Genomic DNA, 17,401 nt, shown 5'->3' with positions numbered 1-17,401 from the left:
GGGTTTTAATAGAGAGCAGCTGGACCAGTTGTGACGAGCGGAGATATGCAGGCCAGTCAGGCTGTCTTGGTTTCACAGTAACTCCATCTACATCCTGCACAGGCAAAAAGGCAGGGTCCTTTCTCCAGGGGAGCCATGGTGAGCTCACATTTACAGAGCAGTTAACTCGCCAGGAGCCCCCTGGGGTCACTTCCATTGTCTGATGGTCCTCACCACCTGCCAGTGGAGAAAACCTCCTCTGGCCACCGCTACACAACCCACCACCACCCTCTGCTGAGGCAGAGACAGAGGGAGGGGTTTACCAGATGCCAGCAGATAGTCTCTTGGTGGGGCTGGAAATGATTTCCATCTCCTTCAATCTGTGCATTTCAAGGCTTCACTTGAAACTGTACTTCCAAGTACAACTGTACTACCTACGCGTGGGCCGCTGGGTTTATTATGAAACAGAAGGCTTTGACTCCTGCTGAAAACTCATCACAAAGCATTTATTGAGCACCTAACTGACTGACCATGTGCAAAGTGTATGGGATGCTTTGAGAAAACATCTGTAAAGGCTCCATCCATCTCAAAGACCTATGCTTCTCTCTCTCTCACACACACACATACACTCACTCACACACATACACACACAGAAAAGCATGCAAACTCCACTGTGTTTATTCAAGGAAGAGTGTAGCACCTGTGTGAACATCTGTCCTGCATTCACTTGGAAGCACTGGGAACGCTAATTGTGAAATGCACACGGTGGGGCCGGGAGCAGTACAAGGGCAAATGGAGACGAGGCATACTTCCCTGGCAGTCCAGAGGTTAAAACTCCGCACTTCCAATGCAGGGGTGCAGGTTTGATCCCTGGTCAAGGAACTAAAATCCCACAAGCTGTGTGGCGTGGCCAAAAAAATATTAACAATAAATAAAAGTAAAATAAAACGAGGCTTCTATTCTAAAAAAAAGTGTGTGCTTACCCACTGAAAAATTTTTTACTTTTGTAACTTTTTGTTTTCACCGGTCTCAACAAATTACTAGGTTGGAGGAAGTTTTGACAGACAGCTATGAAATTGTAATCTGTGGTTGCTGTTTAGTTGCTCAGTCATGTCCAACAACCCTTTCTGAGCCCATGGACTGTAGCCTGCCAGGCTCCTCTGTCCATGGAATTTTCCAGGAAAGAATACCAGAGTGGGTTGCCATTTTCTTCTCCAGGAGATCTTCCCAACCCAGGGATCAAACCTGCATCTCCTGCATTGGCAGGTGGATTCTTTACCACTGAGTTACCTGGGAAGCCTCACTGAAAAAAATTTTTTTTAAATGGAGACAAAGGCATTGTCCACTGCAAGCTGGAGCTCCCTGGGCCTATGCAGGGGGTCAGTGGATGAGCAGTGCTCAGAGGAACAAGCCTGGCTGTGAGACCCCTTCTCTACTCGGGGTACTGATCAGAGGTCTGCTCTAGCCCCTGCCTAGGAACACTTGGGGGACTGGCTAGACCTGGATCCCATGACCACTGGCCACACCCCAGCATCTGGATCTGCTGTGAGCAGGAGGCTATGCTCAGAAGAGCAGCAGCAAGGGGCAAAGTGGTCAGCCGGGAGACACAGAGCTCCTTGGCAGAATGACAGCTGGGAGGAAGTCTGCATCCTGCAGAGTTTGATGGCCTGGGCACGCCACTTCTCCAGGGACCTGGGTTGGGCTGGCTGGCGTGCTCCCAGGGAAGCCGGCAGGGCCTCAGAGTCTGAGTGGTCAGTGGTCAAGTCCTGGGCTCAGCCTTCTCTTCCTCTTCTTCAGTTTCCCTTTCCACCGAGTGGGGAACACAGCTCAAAAGAGGCATCGTGGGAACTTCCCTGGTGGTCCAGTGGTTAAGACTCCACCTTGCAATGCAGGGGATGTGGGTTTGATCCCTGGTTGGTGAACTAGGATCCTGCAGGAGCAACTAAGCCTGTGGCTGCAACAACTGAACCCATGGACCACAATTAGAGAGTCCGTGTGCCTCAAAGAAAGATCCTGCAAGATGCAAGGAAGATCCCGTGTGCCGTAACCGAGGCCCAGCTAGACAAGTAAATAAATAAATAATTTTTTTAAAAAAACGGGGCAGCGTGAATAAAGAAAAATACAATAAAGGCCAAAAATCCATCCTAAAGAGCAGGCAGGAGGTGGAGTTACTTGAGGTAAATTGCCCCTGCAGTGCACCTGGACAGTCGAGGAAGTTAACATCCAGTTCCCCATCTGCCACAACAGAATCCCTAAGAAAATCCAAACCCCAGCTACCAGTCCTTAGAGGAATGTAATAAAAGGAAGGGTGAGCTCAAGTCATTGACTCGGATAGACCTGAAATTATCTACTCGTAGGCTCAAGGAGGGGCGTCATTGCTACTTTGTTGAAAATGAAACCCTGATACTTTACTGTTAAGAGTTTTTCTACTTACTGAGTTGGTACCTGGAATGTTGCCTGAAATTTTCTATGTCAACCCTGAATGGAGACGTTTTTATCCCCATTTTACTGACGAAGAAACTGAAACTCAGGAAGAAGCCGAAGCTTAGCTCCTCATTCAAGGCTGCACACTTGCTAAGATAGGGCACTGGAAATTCAACCCCATCCTTTGCTGTAGACCAAGAGACTCTGAAGAAACGTTAGAATGCACTAAATTATCAGTCCACATTATCACTCCACCAATGCATACACATTTCTAACCACCTGAGGATTCTCCCAAACCCCTTCCCCGTCTCCAGACTGGGGAGCTCCTGGCCACCCCAGGACAGTGTCTGAGCTCCAAAAGGAAATAGGCAGAAAAAGCAAACAGGTCAACTGGCCTCGAGGCTGAGCAAGCTCTGTGACTGAGAAAGTCTGAGACCCGTGGAGGCAACCAGACGGGCTCCGGGGTGCGCAGTACAAGCTGCCGTTCGCATCAAGGCAGGCCAGCCAAGTGCAAACAGCAGAGCTGGCAAGAGGGGACCCTGGGGTGTCACAGAGAGAAGGCATCACGCTTGTCAACGACCACCCACGAGTGAAAGCCAACGCATCCGGCAGCTTGGAGCGGCTCCAGGCCATTAGCCGGTGCTGAGCACAATAGCTCTCCCTGAGCTGGTTTCCAGCAAGAGCTAAAAGGATAGGAAAAATAAATAAATAAAAACCCAGTCTAACAAAAAGAGAGATTAGCAAGAGGGAAAGGCAGTCTACGAGTGGTGGAGTGGTAGTGGCTGAGTTCAGAGGTGGGGGAAGGTGGGACCTGGGCTGAAATTGTGGGCCATGTGAGGGTCCTTGAGAATTTCAAAAGCAGAGACCAAAGACATACCCTAGGCTGGTTGCTCCTAGGAGAAGCAGAGGGCAGGGTCCACCTGAGCTATTTCTGACCTGATCATGTGGGGATGAGTCTTCTGGTCAACCCAGTGGTTTCCACAGGCTGGTTAAGATGTAACAAACAGAGTCTCTTGGGTGTTTGGAGAACCTCATGACTCACTCCCAGATCCCTTACTTCACATGTGTCTGTTTATTAGGTGTCTGGGTGTGTGCAGGAAAGATGTGGTCTGTGCTTTTGCAAAAACATGTGCTCCCAAAAGAGGCACAACACATCAGGACCCAAAACAACAGCACCTACTTACACCTTCCTGTCTTGTCCAACCAGCCCACCCAAACGGGCATCATGGAGACAGGAGAAAGAAATCCACCAACAGGTTAAACCCTGATTAAAAGGAACATGGTTGGGGACTTCCCTGGTGGTCCAGTGGCTAAGACTCCTAATACAGGGGGCCTGGGTTCGATCCCTGGTCAGGGAACTAGACCTCACATGCTGCAACTGAGATACGGAGCAGCCAAATAAGTTAAAAAAAAAAAAAGGAACATGGTTTACAAAACCCAGCTCGATACTAGATGAACCAAGGGGTATTAATCATACTATGAAAGGATGCTTTGCCAAACTCAACCCTTCTGCTCATATTTTAAATCATCTACTTCACCAAAATTTCCTTTTCTCTTAAGCTTTAGGAATCCATCATGGCACAAAGCAAACTGATTCAGTGCACGAGACATTAATCAAATCTATCACATGCAGGTGCTGGGGAGGGAGTGGGCCTCCGCGAAGCTATTCAGAGGATTCAAAGGTGCAGAAATCGGTTAGGGAGGGTTAGGGAAGGCTCCATGGAAACAGAGGACCAGATCTTCAGCTGGAGAAAGCTGAAGGGGGATGGATCAGGAGCAAGAGACAGCAGCCGATGGGAAGTTTTGGTAGTGAAAGTGGTTGAAGTAAAATTTAAAAAAGCGAGATTGTGTGATTGTTAAACAAATGAGATGACAGTGGAACTTACCTGGCAGTCCAGGGGTTAATACTCCATGCTCCCAATGCCGGGGGCAGGGGTTCAATCCCTGGTCAGGTAACTAAGATCTTGCATGATGTGTGGTTAGGCCAAAAAGTAAACAAATAAATGAGATGGTTTGAGCAGCCCCACAGTTAAGACTTTTGCTTGTTTGTTCTGATTACCGAGGGGGTGGAGTGAAGGAACAGAGGCCAGTCAGGCAGAGCTGTAACTGAGGGGGATGTTCTCCTGGCCTGGAAGGTGCTGGGGCCACTGCCGGGTGGGTGGGGTGAGGCTGGGAAGGTGGATCAGAGGGCTTGGCCTTCAAGCGCTTCATTTTCATTTGATCCAAGAATTGGGCCTAACTCTTACCAAGTGATGAAAGTGAAAGAGGAGAGTGAAAAGGTTGGCTTAAAACTCAACATTCAGAAAACTCAGATCATGGCATCCGGTCCCATCACTTCATGGCAAACAGATGAAGAAACAATGCAAACAGTGACAGACTATTTTGGGAGCTCCAAAATCATTGCACATGGTGACTGCAGCCATGATATTAAAAGACGCTTCCTCCTTGAAAGAAAAGCTATGACCAACCTAGACAGCATATTAAAAAGCAGAGAACATTACTTTGTCAACAAAGGTCTGTCTAGTCAAGGCTATGGTTTTTCCAGTAGTCATATATGGATGTGAGAGTTGGACTGTGAAAGAAAGCTGAGCACCAAAGAATTGATGCTTTTGAACTGTGGTGTTGGAGAAGACTCTTGAGAGTCCCTCGGACTTCAGGGAGATCAAACCAGTCCATCCTAAAGGAAATCAGTCCTGAATATTCATTGGAAGGACTGATGCTAAAGCTGAAACTCCCAATACTTTGGCTACCTGATGCAAAGAACTGACTCCTTGGAAAAGACCCTGATGCTGGGAAAGATTGAAGGCAGAAGGGGACAACAGAGGATGAGATGGTTGGATGGCATCACCGACTCAATAGACATGAGTTTGAGCAAGCTCTGGGAGTTGGTGATGGACAGGGAAGCCTGGCATGCTGCAGTCCATGGGGTCGCAAAGAGCTGGACATGACTAAGCGACTGAACTAAGAGCTTGGAGGGAGAAACATTCCCTCTGGGCAAGGCCTGAAAACAGAAACAGCAGGTCTGTAACCCGAGACAGACAAGAGGGCAGTGCGGGCCTGCCTGTGTGGACATGCACTGGGCATGCAGCAGCCGAGCAACACTGACGATGAATGAGGCCCACTGCCCCACTATCTGCCCCTGTGGGTCACTTCCCGCCCCACCCCTCCAATTATACATCTGAAAAACGGGGATACTCTTACTTCGCAAGGGCTCTTAGGAGCCACCATCTATGTGAACATTACTGCACACACAGTCACCAACTGCAACCAACTGTAATAGGGCTTAGGACTTCCCTGTTGATCCAGCGGCTAAGACTCCACGCTCCCAATACAGGGGGCCTGGGTTTGGTCCCTGGTCAGGGAACTAGATCCCACATACAGCAACTGAGACCTGGCACAATCAAATGAATAAATAAAAATATTTTTTTTAAACTGTAATAGGTTTACAGTGTTGCTGCCTCCAACAAGAGAGAAACAAGACTGGCTCTGGGGAAGACTTCTACTTTGAGGTGGTATAATGGATGCCCTGATTTGCAGCTTCTGGATTCATCTTGAGCCAGGATGCAGGGGTGGTGCCCATGGAGCACTCAAGGGAGATACTTGCATGAGTTGTTCCAAATGCAGGCTGAGCCACCATACGTTCACCTGGGAGACTCCCCAAACATAACTGATTCTTCTAGGGAAAAACAAAGCCCCTAAATCTTGCCTTAAAAAAAAGATGTGAGGGCTTCCCTGGCAGTCCAGTGGTTAAGAATTCGCCTGCCAACGCAGGAAGACAGACACAGAAAGACAGAAAAATGCCCAATCTGGCTTGATTGCAAAGCTGAATGAAATCTGGTCTTTCTTTCTGTGAAGCACCAAGAGGCAGGGACAAGTGCCCCCAGCCAGCTCTGAATCTCTCGGCACCCAGAACCTGAGTTTCCCCGATCAGAAGAGCGCGGGTTTCCAGAGCTGCAGCCAACACTTCCCAGCTACGTGGCCCTGGGTAAGTTTCAGCCTCTCAGGGTGTCTGTTTCCTCTGCTGTCAGAGACAGATGCTGAACCAACAGCACAGCTCTGCTCGGAGGACCCAGTGACAGAGACAGCACAAAGTGCTTTCAGACGCTGCCCGGCAGTTGATAGGGGTTCAATACCTGTGAGCCGCTGTTTTTATTGTGAACGACCTTGCGCGGCTTGGACTGAGAGGGAGAGAAGGGAGAGTCAGGAAACAATCAGAGAAGTCACCCAGGAAAGGGAGTCCAGCGGGCTTCCCATAGGTGGCATGGGGGCGGTCTGAGGACCAACTTTCCTCCAGGGGCCTGGGGGGTTTGAGGTTGCGGGGGCAGGGGGTGATCCCTTGGTGCTTCATCTGGGTTTCCTTCCAGGTCCACCATTCTGTGATCTGTGAGGCAGCCCCGGGCAGGACACTGGGCCAGGAGCCATCAGAGCCCCACCTCCCCAGCTCCCTCCCTGACTCAGAAGCTGAGAAGCTGACTGTTCTGCCTCACGAAGCGCTCCTGGAGTAAATGTGAACACAGAGCCCCGCTAAGGGGATGGGGAAAGAGCAACGGAGCCATGGCTCCAGCCCGCGCCCAGCTGCCACTGCTGCCATTCCAAAGTAGCAGCTTCTCTGCATGTCATCTCATGGCAGGGGGGCCCGAGGCAACAGACAGGATCCCCTACAAAGACTCGGAGCGGGGAGGAAGTGAAAAGCTTCAAGTGTCGCTTACGAGGCTGGAACCCAGCGTGCCGGGTGTGTGTGCATTTTAATTGGTGCCTCTGCCAGCCTGGTGACACGACCATCCTATCTCGGCGAGGCCCTGGGAAAGCCAGGGGGCCGACTCCAGCGGAGCCAAATGCCCGAGCTCCCTGGGAGGCTGGGAAAGCCTGACTGCTGTTCAGTCTCCAGCTGCCATGCTGCCTCCCCTTCTCCACTTGGTGGTGGCCACCTGTCGGGCCAGCAGCAAGGCAAAGGACTCAGTTCTTGGCCTGGGTTCAGCACCCCAGGAAGCCCTGTCTCTGGGCATGACAATAACGCCTGCAACTAGCCGAGCACCCACCACGGGCATCACACGTGTGACCTCACTAAGTCCCCACAACAACTCTCGGAAGATGCTATCATGATGCCACCCTACAGATGAGGAGGCTGAGGCTTGGAGACACTAGGTCCCGTACTTGCCTAGAACAGGAAGTCTGCAGCTCGACTCCAGAGCCTGAATGTTTAACCACTCCTCCACCCAGTGCATCACAGGTGACAAAAGCTACCTGGGTCCTTGGGCTTTACTTTCTCTCTGGCGAGTGTGCTGGGGAAGCTCGGTCAGAGAAAGAACCGCAGACACTGATTTCTGTGATGGAGAGCCTGCCATGGGGTTAGGTCTCCCCTGGGTATACAGCCCCACCGCTCTCTCCCAGCTCAGGTTGGCCATGTCTGCCCTGGGGCCAACATGATGGAGATGGGTGCCAGCTGGTTCTGGCTGCCATGAAAACTCTGGAAAGGGAGCCAGGGCGCCCGCTGTATGTCGGCCCCTGCAAGGGAGCAGTGCCCCACCTTGATGGAGATGGCCCACCTTGACGGAGATGGGTGCCAGCTGGTTCTGGCTGCATGAAAACTCTGGAAAGGGAGCCAGGGCACCCGCTGTATATCGGCCCCTGCAAGGGAGCAGTGGTTCTCCACCTTATACTGGGTCCCGGGTAAGTGCCGAAGAAGTCTTAGGAATCAGGGTGAAGGAGGTAAGGGGTCCTGTTACTCTACCACCTTAGGTCTTATCCCCACATGACTTGTCACCGGGAAACCAGGAACCACCAGCACCAAGGTACCACGTGAGACAAAGTGCCCTGCTCCAGCCTCAGCCCCGGCCTTGCCCACAATCCCTTCATCACCCGATAGTACAGGCGCATCTTAGGCAGCGGCTGGGCTTAAAGGCAATAAGAAGGTGAAAGCTGAGAGTGAACAGAATTCCCCAAGAAGATACTTTGTATAGCCCACCACATTCACACTCTACAGTCCAGGGACAGTCCAGATCACTGACTGCTGCGCAGTGCAGACAGCAGGCTATCTCTAAACCACACTGTCGAACGCCAACCCCACTGACTATTTTCAAGGTTACTCCTAATTTCTAGGCTTTAAATACCTCTGCTCAGACCTTCCTCCTTTATCAACCTGACATCTCCTGCCTATGAGTCATTCATTAGCATTTCAGCTGCCACGTTTATAGCCCAGAAATGTTTTAAGTCTTGGATACAATCCATCCTTGCCCAAATAAGGGGGAAAAAAAAAAATCCAAGCCCTCTGGTTTCCTGTAGGGACAATTCCCCAGCTTCCAGCATCCCTAGCACAGGGTCAAAGGTCACAGGCAGCACAGCCAGATTCCTGGGGACCTCATCTAAGGAAAGGGCAGGAGTGCTACAGACTGAATTACGTCTCCCTAAAATTTCTGTGTTGAAAGCCTCACCCCCAGGGCCTCAGAATGTGATGGTATTCAAAGAGCAGAGCCTCTAAAGCGGTAATTGAGGCAAAATGAGGTCATAGGGGTGGGCCCTAATCCAACAGGAGAGGTAGCCTGATGCGAAGAGATCAGCACACAGAGGACACAGCGAGAAGGCAGCTGCCCGAAAGAGGCCTCAGGCACACCAACCCTGCTGACACCTTGCTCTTGGGCTTGCAGCCTGCAGAACTCTGAGACTATGCACTTCTGCCGCCGTGGAGTTCTGTCATGGCAGCCCGAGCACACGGAGACGGGAGGGTGTGGGACACGGCCCTAGTGACAGCTGTGGGGTCGGGGTGGAGGCCCAGGCTCAGTCAGGGCTCCTTCCCTCAGAGAGCTGGCTTAGCTCTCATCGGCTGTTGTGCCCACGTAGCTGCCAACTCTGCTGAAGGCGTCGGGCTGCGGAAAACTCCTTAACCCCTCAAGGGTTTAGATTGGCCACAGGCTGGGGGAGCGAGGATGGCAGCCTCCCCAGGGCAATCAGCTGTGCTGGGAGTGATGAGACTCCAACCACTGGTGAGCAGAGGCAGGAGGGGATGCCACTCATCTCTGATGGGACCCTCAGACGGCCCCTCCGCTCCTGGGACCTGAGACAACTATTGTGTTTAGTTGCTCAGTCAGGTCCGATTCTTTGCGGCCCCATGGAATGTAACCCACCAGGCTTCTCTGTCCGTGGCATTATCCCAGCAAGAATACTGGAGTGGGTGGCTATTTCCTCCTCCAGGGGATCTTCCTGACTCAAGGACTGAACCCGCATCTCCCATGGCTCCTGCATTGGCAAGCAGATTCTTTACCTCTGAGTCACCTGGGAAGCCCCTCCCATGAGCTCTGAGGTTCCAGAAACCCAACTAGGTTTATCTGGACCATGACTTTTTTTTTTCTTCTTACCAGATTACAGCAGGCTTAATAGTGGCCCCCATAGGTATGCCCAAGTTGTTACTGCCAGAACCTGCAAAGGTGACCTTGTTTGGAGAAATGATCTTTGCACATGTGATCACGGATTTTGAGCTGAGATCACCCTGGATTTATGGTGGGCCTTTGTTTGTGCTTAGTTATATCTGACTCTGTAACTCCGCAGACTGTAGCCTCAGGCTCCTCGGTCCATAGAATTTTCCAGGCAAGAATACTGGAGTAGGTTGCCATTTCCTACTCCATGGACCATGCTTGTTGAATGCCCACCTACAGTAGGCATTGAGCTATGTGATATGTGGATGAATGAATACTTGGGGCCTAGGAGGTGATCAGATGGTTAAACGGTTGCTTCTGCACAGTAAGCTGATGTAATAATGGAGGCCTAGATCAGATACCACAGCAGAAAAGGATGGTAAGTAGTCAGCCCCATCAGGAAATAGTGGTTCAGTGAAGGCTTCAAAGAGATGGGATTATCAGCAGGATTATCAAGACAGAAGTGAAGCTCATGAGTAAACAAGCACCTGGAAAAGCATGCCAGGCAGTTACCAGCAAGGCAGAGAGGTCTGAGAATGTACTGGGGATTCAGAGAACTAGAAGTGTGGGGTAAGGCAGGAAATGGAACTGGTCAGGCAAGAAGACGCCAGAACATGCATATGCTGGCTAAGGAGCTGCATCCTGCCAGGCACAGGAAGGTCTTGAGAACCTGGGCAAGCCGGGGAAATCACAGGCAGACTTCAGAAATATTGTGGGTCCAATTTCAGACCACTATGATCAAGTGAAGACCACAATAAAGCAAGTCACGTGACTTTTTTGGTTTCCTAATGGAGAAGGAAATGGCAACCCACTCCAGTGTTCTTGCCTGGAGAATCCCAGGGACCGAGGAGCCTGGTGGGCTGCCGTCTGTGGGGTCGCACAGAGTTGGACACAACTGATGTGACTCAGCAGCAGCAGCAGCAGTGCATCAAAAACTTATTTCTACAGACTTCCCTGGTGGTCCAGTGGCTGAGACTCCATGCTCCCAATGCAGGGGGGCCGGGTTCGATCCCTGGTCAGGGAACTAGATCCCACATGCCACAACTAAGAGTTTACACGCTGCAACTAAGACCTGACACAGCCAAATAAATCAGTTTGAAAAATATATGTGTGTGTGTACATATATATGCTATAAAGCATTATATAGCATTATGCTATAAAAACAATGTACATAAGTTAATTTAAAAAAATACTTGATTGTTAAAAAATGCTAACCATCATCTGAGCCTTCAGGGAACCACCAATTTTTTTTGCTGGTGGAGGATTTGAAATAATGCAAGAATGACCAAAATGTGACACAGAGACAGGAAGTGAGCAAATGCTGTTGGGAAAACGGTGCTGAGAGACTAGTTCGATGCAAGGTTGCCAAAAACCTTCAATTTGGGGGTGGGGGCGGGGAAGAGTATGCACAAAGTACAGTAAAACAAGGTATGCCCACACCATACCTGCTCGGATTTGTGTTTTAGATGGACCATTCAGACAGGTGGGAGGCGGGCCTTGAGAAGAAAGTCCATGCAAGATCCAAGCACAAGAAAAGAAAGGCCCAGATGGGGACGTCCCTGGCGGTCCAGCGGTTGAGGATTCACCTTCCGCTGCAGAGGACACAGGTTCGATCCTCAGTCAGGAAGCTGGGATCCCACGTGCCATGCAGCAACAAAGCCCATGCACCTCAATTATTGAGCCTGCATGACACAACTAGGGAGAAGCCCTCGTGTCACCGTGAAAGCTCCTGCGTACCACGACCCCGTTCAGCCAAAAATAAAACATGTTTTTAAAAAAGAAAGATACCCCAATACAAAATAAAAAGTTTAAAGCTGGAGAAAAAAAAATGTTAAAAGATTAAGAGGAATTGATGTTTGATAAGGTTAAAAAAAAAGAGAGAGAGAGAGAAAGAAAAGCCCACGCAGAGGAGGTGGAACACGCAGGCCTCCTCTGAAATCTTTCCTTTTCTCCAAGAGGCGCTGTTGTTTTTCTCAGCCAAGCTGGGTGGGTTACACCCATTTAGTTTTTAGCAAATATCTCAGGAAGAGGGTGAGAGAGTAAACTGATGCACCAACGCACTTCCCAGAAAGCATAATTTCCCTGGACCCTGTCAGTTTATTCTGTTTTTCTTAAACAAACTAAAACAAGCCACCAACTTTGCCAAGAAAGGGACAGCCTCACTAGAGGCCGACCCAACATTAGTTTTATTGTCTACTTGGCCTATTTCCTGGTCATCAAGCACCGCCATCACTTCAAAACCTGATCTTGATGTAGAACTAGGCTGCTGTTCCCACTTTGATCCTTCAGGAGAGCTAGACACTCTGCCATCAGCTCTGACACTTGGGAGGACTTAAAAGTGGCCCCCACGACAATGATCAAGAGTCCAATTCAGAACCTTGAGCCTGGCTATTTTCAGAACGATCCATACCCTCGGATGTCAACCACCTTCCCTCCAGCCCAGTCCCTCACTGGCCATGGATGTAACCACTTCTCTGTCTAGTGGGCAGCGCACTCTGAAGCTGAGACTATGTCACATTCATTTACATCCCGTTCCCCAAAGCACTTTACACAGGGTAATGGGGGAAGATCAGCGAGGCATTGCTGCTTGCTGGCTATGTGACCCTGGACAAGTTACCTAACCTCTCTGAAGCTTTTCTTCCCCTGAGGTTATATGATGAAATGCTGAGGGCCAGCACTTCCATTTATTAAGGGCTTGTGGAGGAAAAAGGAGGAGGAAAAGAAGAGGGAAGAGGGGAGAAGAAGGAAAAAGGGAAAGAGAGAAAGGGAAGAACTTTGGGGTCAAACAGTCAGGGCCAAATCTCTGCAAAACTGCTTACTTGGCTATGCAATGTCAGGCAAGTTCCTTAACCTCTCTGACTCACAGTTTTCTCCTCTGTCAACTAGGGATAATACTGTCTACTTTGCCAAAAGGATCTTAGTTAAGATAACAGGTAAGAAGGAGCCTAACACTTAGCTTGCTGCCGCTACTGCTGCTGCTAAGTCACTTCAGTCGTGTCCGACTCTGTGCGACCCCATAGATGGCAGCCCACCAGACTTCCCCGCCCCTGGGATTCTCTAGGCAAGAACACTGGAGTGGGTTGACTCTGGGGTATTTAAGAAGTGGGCCTGAAATCACAGCCACTGATATTTTTGGTCCTGAATGGCACTTAGGGAAAAATCTGGTCTCTATTCTAAGCTTCCTGGATCACCCAGCTCTGCCACTCCAGATGGGTGAACTGGCTAAAGCGGAGAGAGGCCAGTTTAGAGGAGCTAGGCAATGGCACCCCACTCCAGTACTCTTGCTTGGAAAATCCCTGGTAGGCTGCAGTCCATGGGGTCGCTAAGAGTCAGACATGACTGAGCGACTTCACTTTCACTTTTCACTTTCATGCATTGGAGAAGGAAATGGCAACTCACTCTGGTGTTCTTGCCTGGAGAATCCCAGGGATGGCTGAGCCTGGCGGGCTGCCGTCTATGGGGTCGCACAGAGTCGGACAGGACTGAAGCGACTTAGCAGCAGCAGCAACAAGCCTCCCACTGCACTCCCATCCGTGGGAACAATGCTGTCCTTTACCACTTTCAAATGCAGGCTGTTAAGCTCCCTGTCAGCCAACTGCATTCTCTCTGGACAAAGGAGATGAGAGAGCCAGGCTTGCCTTTCCCTGGACCCAAGCAGTAGCCCTCTGTCCTAGCTCAGGAGCATGCCTGGTGGGTAGAACTCCCATCTGCTAAGGAGACCCTAAAGCACCAGTCCCTGACATCTTAGGACCTTCCAGGAGGCAAGTTATTTTAAGCTCTCCTGGACCTGAGGCCTGAGCAAATGAAATAAATAGCTTTGGGACAATAAAGGTTTTTTTAAAACTGCTCATTCTGCCAGAAACACACTTAAAATCTAAAAAATTTAAAGCTCATCACCTCTCTTGGGTTCACTTTGTGCTTCTGGGCTTTGGTTTAGAGGAAGACAAAGTGAAACAAATCCCAAACCCTCTGATCATTAGATTATGACAAATGCTTGCCCTCTTCCACTCCACCCTGTCCTGGGTGGTGCAGGGACTGAATGCCAGCGGGGAGAAGCAGTCAACGCCACTTTCCTGCCAAAGATCAGGCAGACGGAGGCTGATGTTGAAATCTGTTTCTTTTTTTAACAAGGAATGGGACAGGGATGCTAGCCAAGGAGCAGGTTTGCCTGAGGTCTCCACGAAGCATCCACGAACAGAACCAGGGTACCACCACAGGTGCAAGGGAGGGGTTGGGCTGTGGGAAGCCGGGCAGGCTAGTCTTGGGGAACATCCCTAAATTGGGGGTGCAGGATTAGGACCGCACAGAATTAATCTCCCACTAGCATATGTGTCAGAACTTGGGGGTCAAACGTGGAGTCAGGCATTCGGGTACATGAATCTACCATCAGACCACCTAGCCCACAGCAAAACAAAAGCTGCACTCTCCCCCTCCCCAAGCCCACCCTACCATCTTACTTCTGCTGGGCAGATCATCTGGGCCCAGGCCGTTGGAGGGAGCCAGTGGGGCGCTGCCACCCTCATCCAAGGTCAGGATGAGGGGAACGTCATCATCTAAACTCACAGCCATGCTCTTCACTCCTGCAGGCCTCAGGAGGTGATGTCCAAGGCTTTAAATAGTCTCTGCTTTGAGCTCCCGGTCAAAGCCACTGGCCCCGTGGTGCTTCTCAGAAACTCCTCCATCAGCAGCATCTTCTGGAGTTTGGGGAATTCAAAAAAAAAGAAATAGACAATGATCATAATACAACCATTGATGAAAATGTTCTGGAATCAGACAATGGTGATGGTTATATAACTTTACAAGTATACTAAAAATGGTACCCTTTAAGATGGTGGGTCTTACAGTAATGTGAATTATATCTTAATTAAAAAAAAAAAAGTATCTCAGGATGTGCCACTGTGCTGTGCTTAGTTGCTCAGTCATGTCCAACTCTTTGCGACCCCGTAGACTGTGGTCTGCCAGGCTCCTCTGTTCATGGGGATTCTCTAGGCAAGAATACTGGAGTGGGGTGCCATGCCCTCCTCCAGGGGATTGTCCCAACCCAGGAATTAAACCCAGGTCTCTCTCATTGCAGGCGGGTTCTTTATGGTCTGAGCCAATAATATCACTGAAATATGGGGGGTGGGGCGGGAACTCTACAAGAATAAATACTAAAAAGTTAAACGTAAATATGTCTGAAGATTGAGATTATGGCTAGTATGTTCCATCTCCACCCCTCTTAACCCTTGTTTGTGTGTTTCATAAAGATTTTAAATACTTTATATATATATATATATGACCGTTCATATAATAGTAATTAGTACTCAGTGAGGGTTTACTATGTACTGGGGCTCTTCTAGCAAGTTTTAAGTAAAGTTGACTGAAACACAATAATAGTAAGTAGGATTACTGTCCTGCTTTACAGAAGGGGAGACTTAAGGCTCAGAGAGGTTAAGTGACTTGTCCAAGATCCCACAGCAGGAAAGTCAAGCTTTGAACTACACAGTCTGACTCCAGACCTGTGCTCCCAGCCACCATGCTACAATTCTTCCAAGTCTGGCCCTGGTATTTAGGCAGCACTTAGCTCCAATGACCTATAAACAGTGTGCCAGGTCATCTAAACTTACCCATATCATTCTTACAAAGGCACTATTCTCCTAGATTTAGGTATCTGGGGAGGAAAGGGAAAAGACTAGAATATTTTTTTAAGTGAAATGCTTATTTGAAACTTTCAATTCAAAACCGTCAGAACTAGCCTTCTACAGTTCCTATTTATACACATTCCTGTTTCCACTGAGGAGGACCAAAGAAATGCCAGCACTCAGCAGATCTAACAGCAGACCTTTGAACTTGAAAACAGCAGCAGGTTCCTTCCTCAAACAGCAGAGTTCTGGTCTCAATCAAGTTTGCCTCCAAACCAACCCACTGAATGGCAACCCAGCAATTTACCTCCTTCAGAAACCTCCACGACCATTCGAGGCAGGCGCCTGTGCACCAACAGCTTCTTAAAAAGTAGGCAGTTTAAAAGTGAGCACTATTCTTTGCTGCTAAGCCTGTAGCGTTCTACCCAGCCAACTTCCTGTGAGATTTTTTTTTTAAGTTTCCTCCAGATCTGGGGATTCATTTTACTTTTAAATCTCAGTAGTGGGAAAACAGAAAAGGAAATTCCAAATGAGATGCTACCATTTGGCTGTCTTAAAGCATTTTATGCCTTTTTCTTTTTTCTTCTTTTTGGCTTTTCACCACAGATACTTTCAAATATACTCAAATGTAGAGAGAATATGTAAATGAACTTCCTTGTATTGATCATTCAGCTCTGACAATTATTAACATCTTGTCCCGGCCAGCATTTATTTTGAAGGCTGGACAGGTTATTAACTTTTTCAACTCATCAAGAAGAGCTTTCTTAATTGTACCATTGTTATTATAGTAGCTACTGGCTTTTATTTTAACTGTATAATATATGACTGTTTGCTTGTAATGCATGCACTAGTTTTGTGGCTCTCAAAGGGGGTTATCACAACAGAGACATATGTGGTTCAAAATGTGAATAGTGTTGCTGTTAGGACATTTTACTTAGCTGATGTCCCCACTTCACAATGAGAAAAGTGAGGTTTAGAGGGGTTAAATTAACCTACCTCTTGTAAGTAGACCGCAGGGAAGTAATAGAGCCCAGATTTCAACCCAGGCAGTCTGACCCTCCCTGCTTAACCATTACCCTTCCTCTCTTCCCAGACCAGTCCCCTTATCTGAATTCAAACCCATAAATTTAGAGAGGGAAAACTGAGGCTCAGCGAAGAGAAGGGACTTGCTTAAGGTCACAGTGCTTCTCCCTCTAGAGAGGACCCAGAATGGAAGGGTCACCCCTAGGGAAAGGTCCCAGGGAAAGCCGGCAGGCCGTCCCGCTGTCCACTCGGGCAGACGGACGGGGCAAGAGTCTCTTGCAGGGTGGGTGGCCTGAGGGCGCCAGGGAGATGAGCCTTTGAGAGAGAAGGGGGAGCGAAGAGGCGTGCGGGATCCTACTCCACGTGTTCGACTTTGAGCCCCCTCTCCCGCCCCGGGCTTCCTCGGGCGGTCCCCACTCTGGGACCCCCTCCCCCAGACAAGGACTGGAGGGAAAGAAGCGCAGCAATGAACTTCTCCGCAACCCCTCTTGGCCCGACCTGCCCGCCTCCCACACCCAAATGCCCAGCCGCAACCTTTCACTCCGAACCCCCTGCCCCTTTACCTCTGCCCTCTCCTCTGACCATCCCTCACACGCCTCGAATTCTTACACGCGCCGCCCCAGCAACCCGGACCGACCGCCGGGGTCCGCACAGCACAGTACAGCCCGCCGGTGCAGCCGCCAAAGCCCCGAGCCCGGAGCTGTTGCAGCTGCAGCAGCCGCCGCAGAAACCGCCACCTCAGCCGCTGCCACCACGGCAGCTGCGCCAGCTCTCCCATCCGCCGCCTACGGTCCCCTCCGCCTGGCCGGCACCGCCCCATTCCCCCCTTCGCCGCGTCCTATTGGCTACCTCGGACGTCATGATGATCTCTGACTGGCCAACCTTTACGTCCTTCCCCAGTTAATGCAAGCCTCCTTACCCGCCTCCTTGGGGGGAGAGAGGCGG

General features: G+C 49.9%; 1 protein-coding gene across 24 annotated transcripts in view; it reads right to left on the bottom strand.

The window, feature by feature from the left end:
• The window catches only part of TPCN1 (two pore segment channel 1), a 60,559-nt gene extending 43,341 nt beyond the window's left edge, over positions 1-17,218 (bottom strand). For 9 of the 24 annotated variants that reach the window (XR_015144604.1, XR_015144602.1, XR_015144603.1 and 6 more), the window contains exons 1-2: positions 17,020-17,218; positions 14,270-14,506 (exon numbers count right to left, since the gene is read on the bottom strand). Coding sequence is in view for 11 of the 24 variants with exons in the window: in XM_086348086.1 (XP_086204212.1) it covers positions 14,270-14,381 (112 nt within the window). In the remaining 13 variants the exon portion in view is untranslated. Of the gene's footprint in view, positions 1-11,257; positions 11,405-13,211; positions 13,419-14,261; positions 14,507-17,019 lie in introns of all 24 variants that reach the window. The other 15 variants (XR_015144598.1, XR_015144597.1, XR_015144599.1 and 12 more) reach the window with 9 other exon arrangements.
• Positions 17,219-17,401: the final 183 nt, after the last annotated feature.

Source organism: Bos grunniens, chromosome 17, assembly GCF_055505025.1.
Source record: "Bos grunniens cultivar Pamir isolate PY7600 chromosome 17, Bosgru_T2T1.0, whole genome shotgun sequence".
Classification (NCBI taxonomy): Eukaryota; Metazoa; Chordata; class Mammalia; order Artiodactyla; family Bovidae; genus Bos; species Bos grunniens.
Note: the sequence above shows the minus strand (reverse complement) of the source record. Positions and strands in the feature narration are given on the sequence as shown.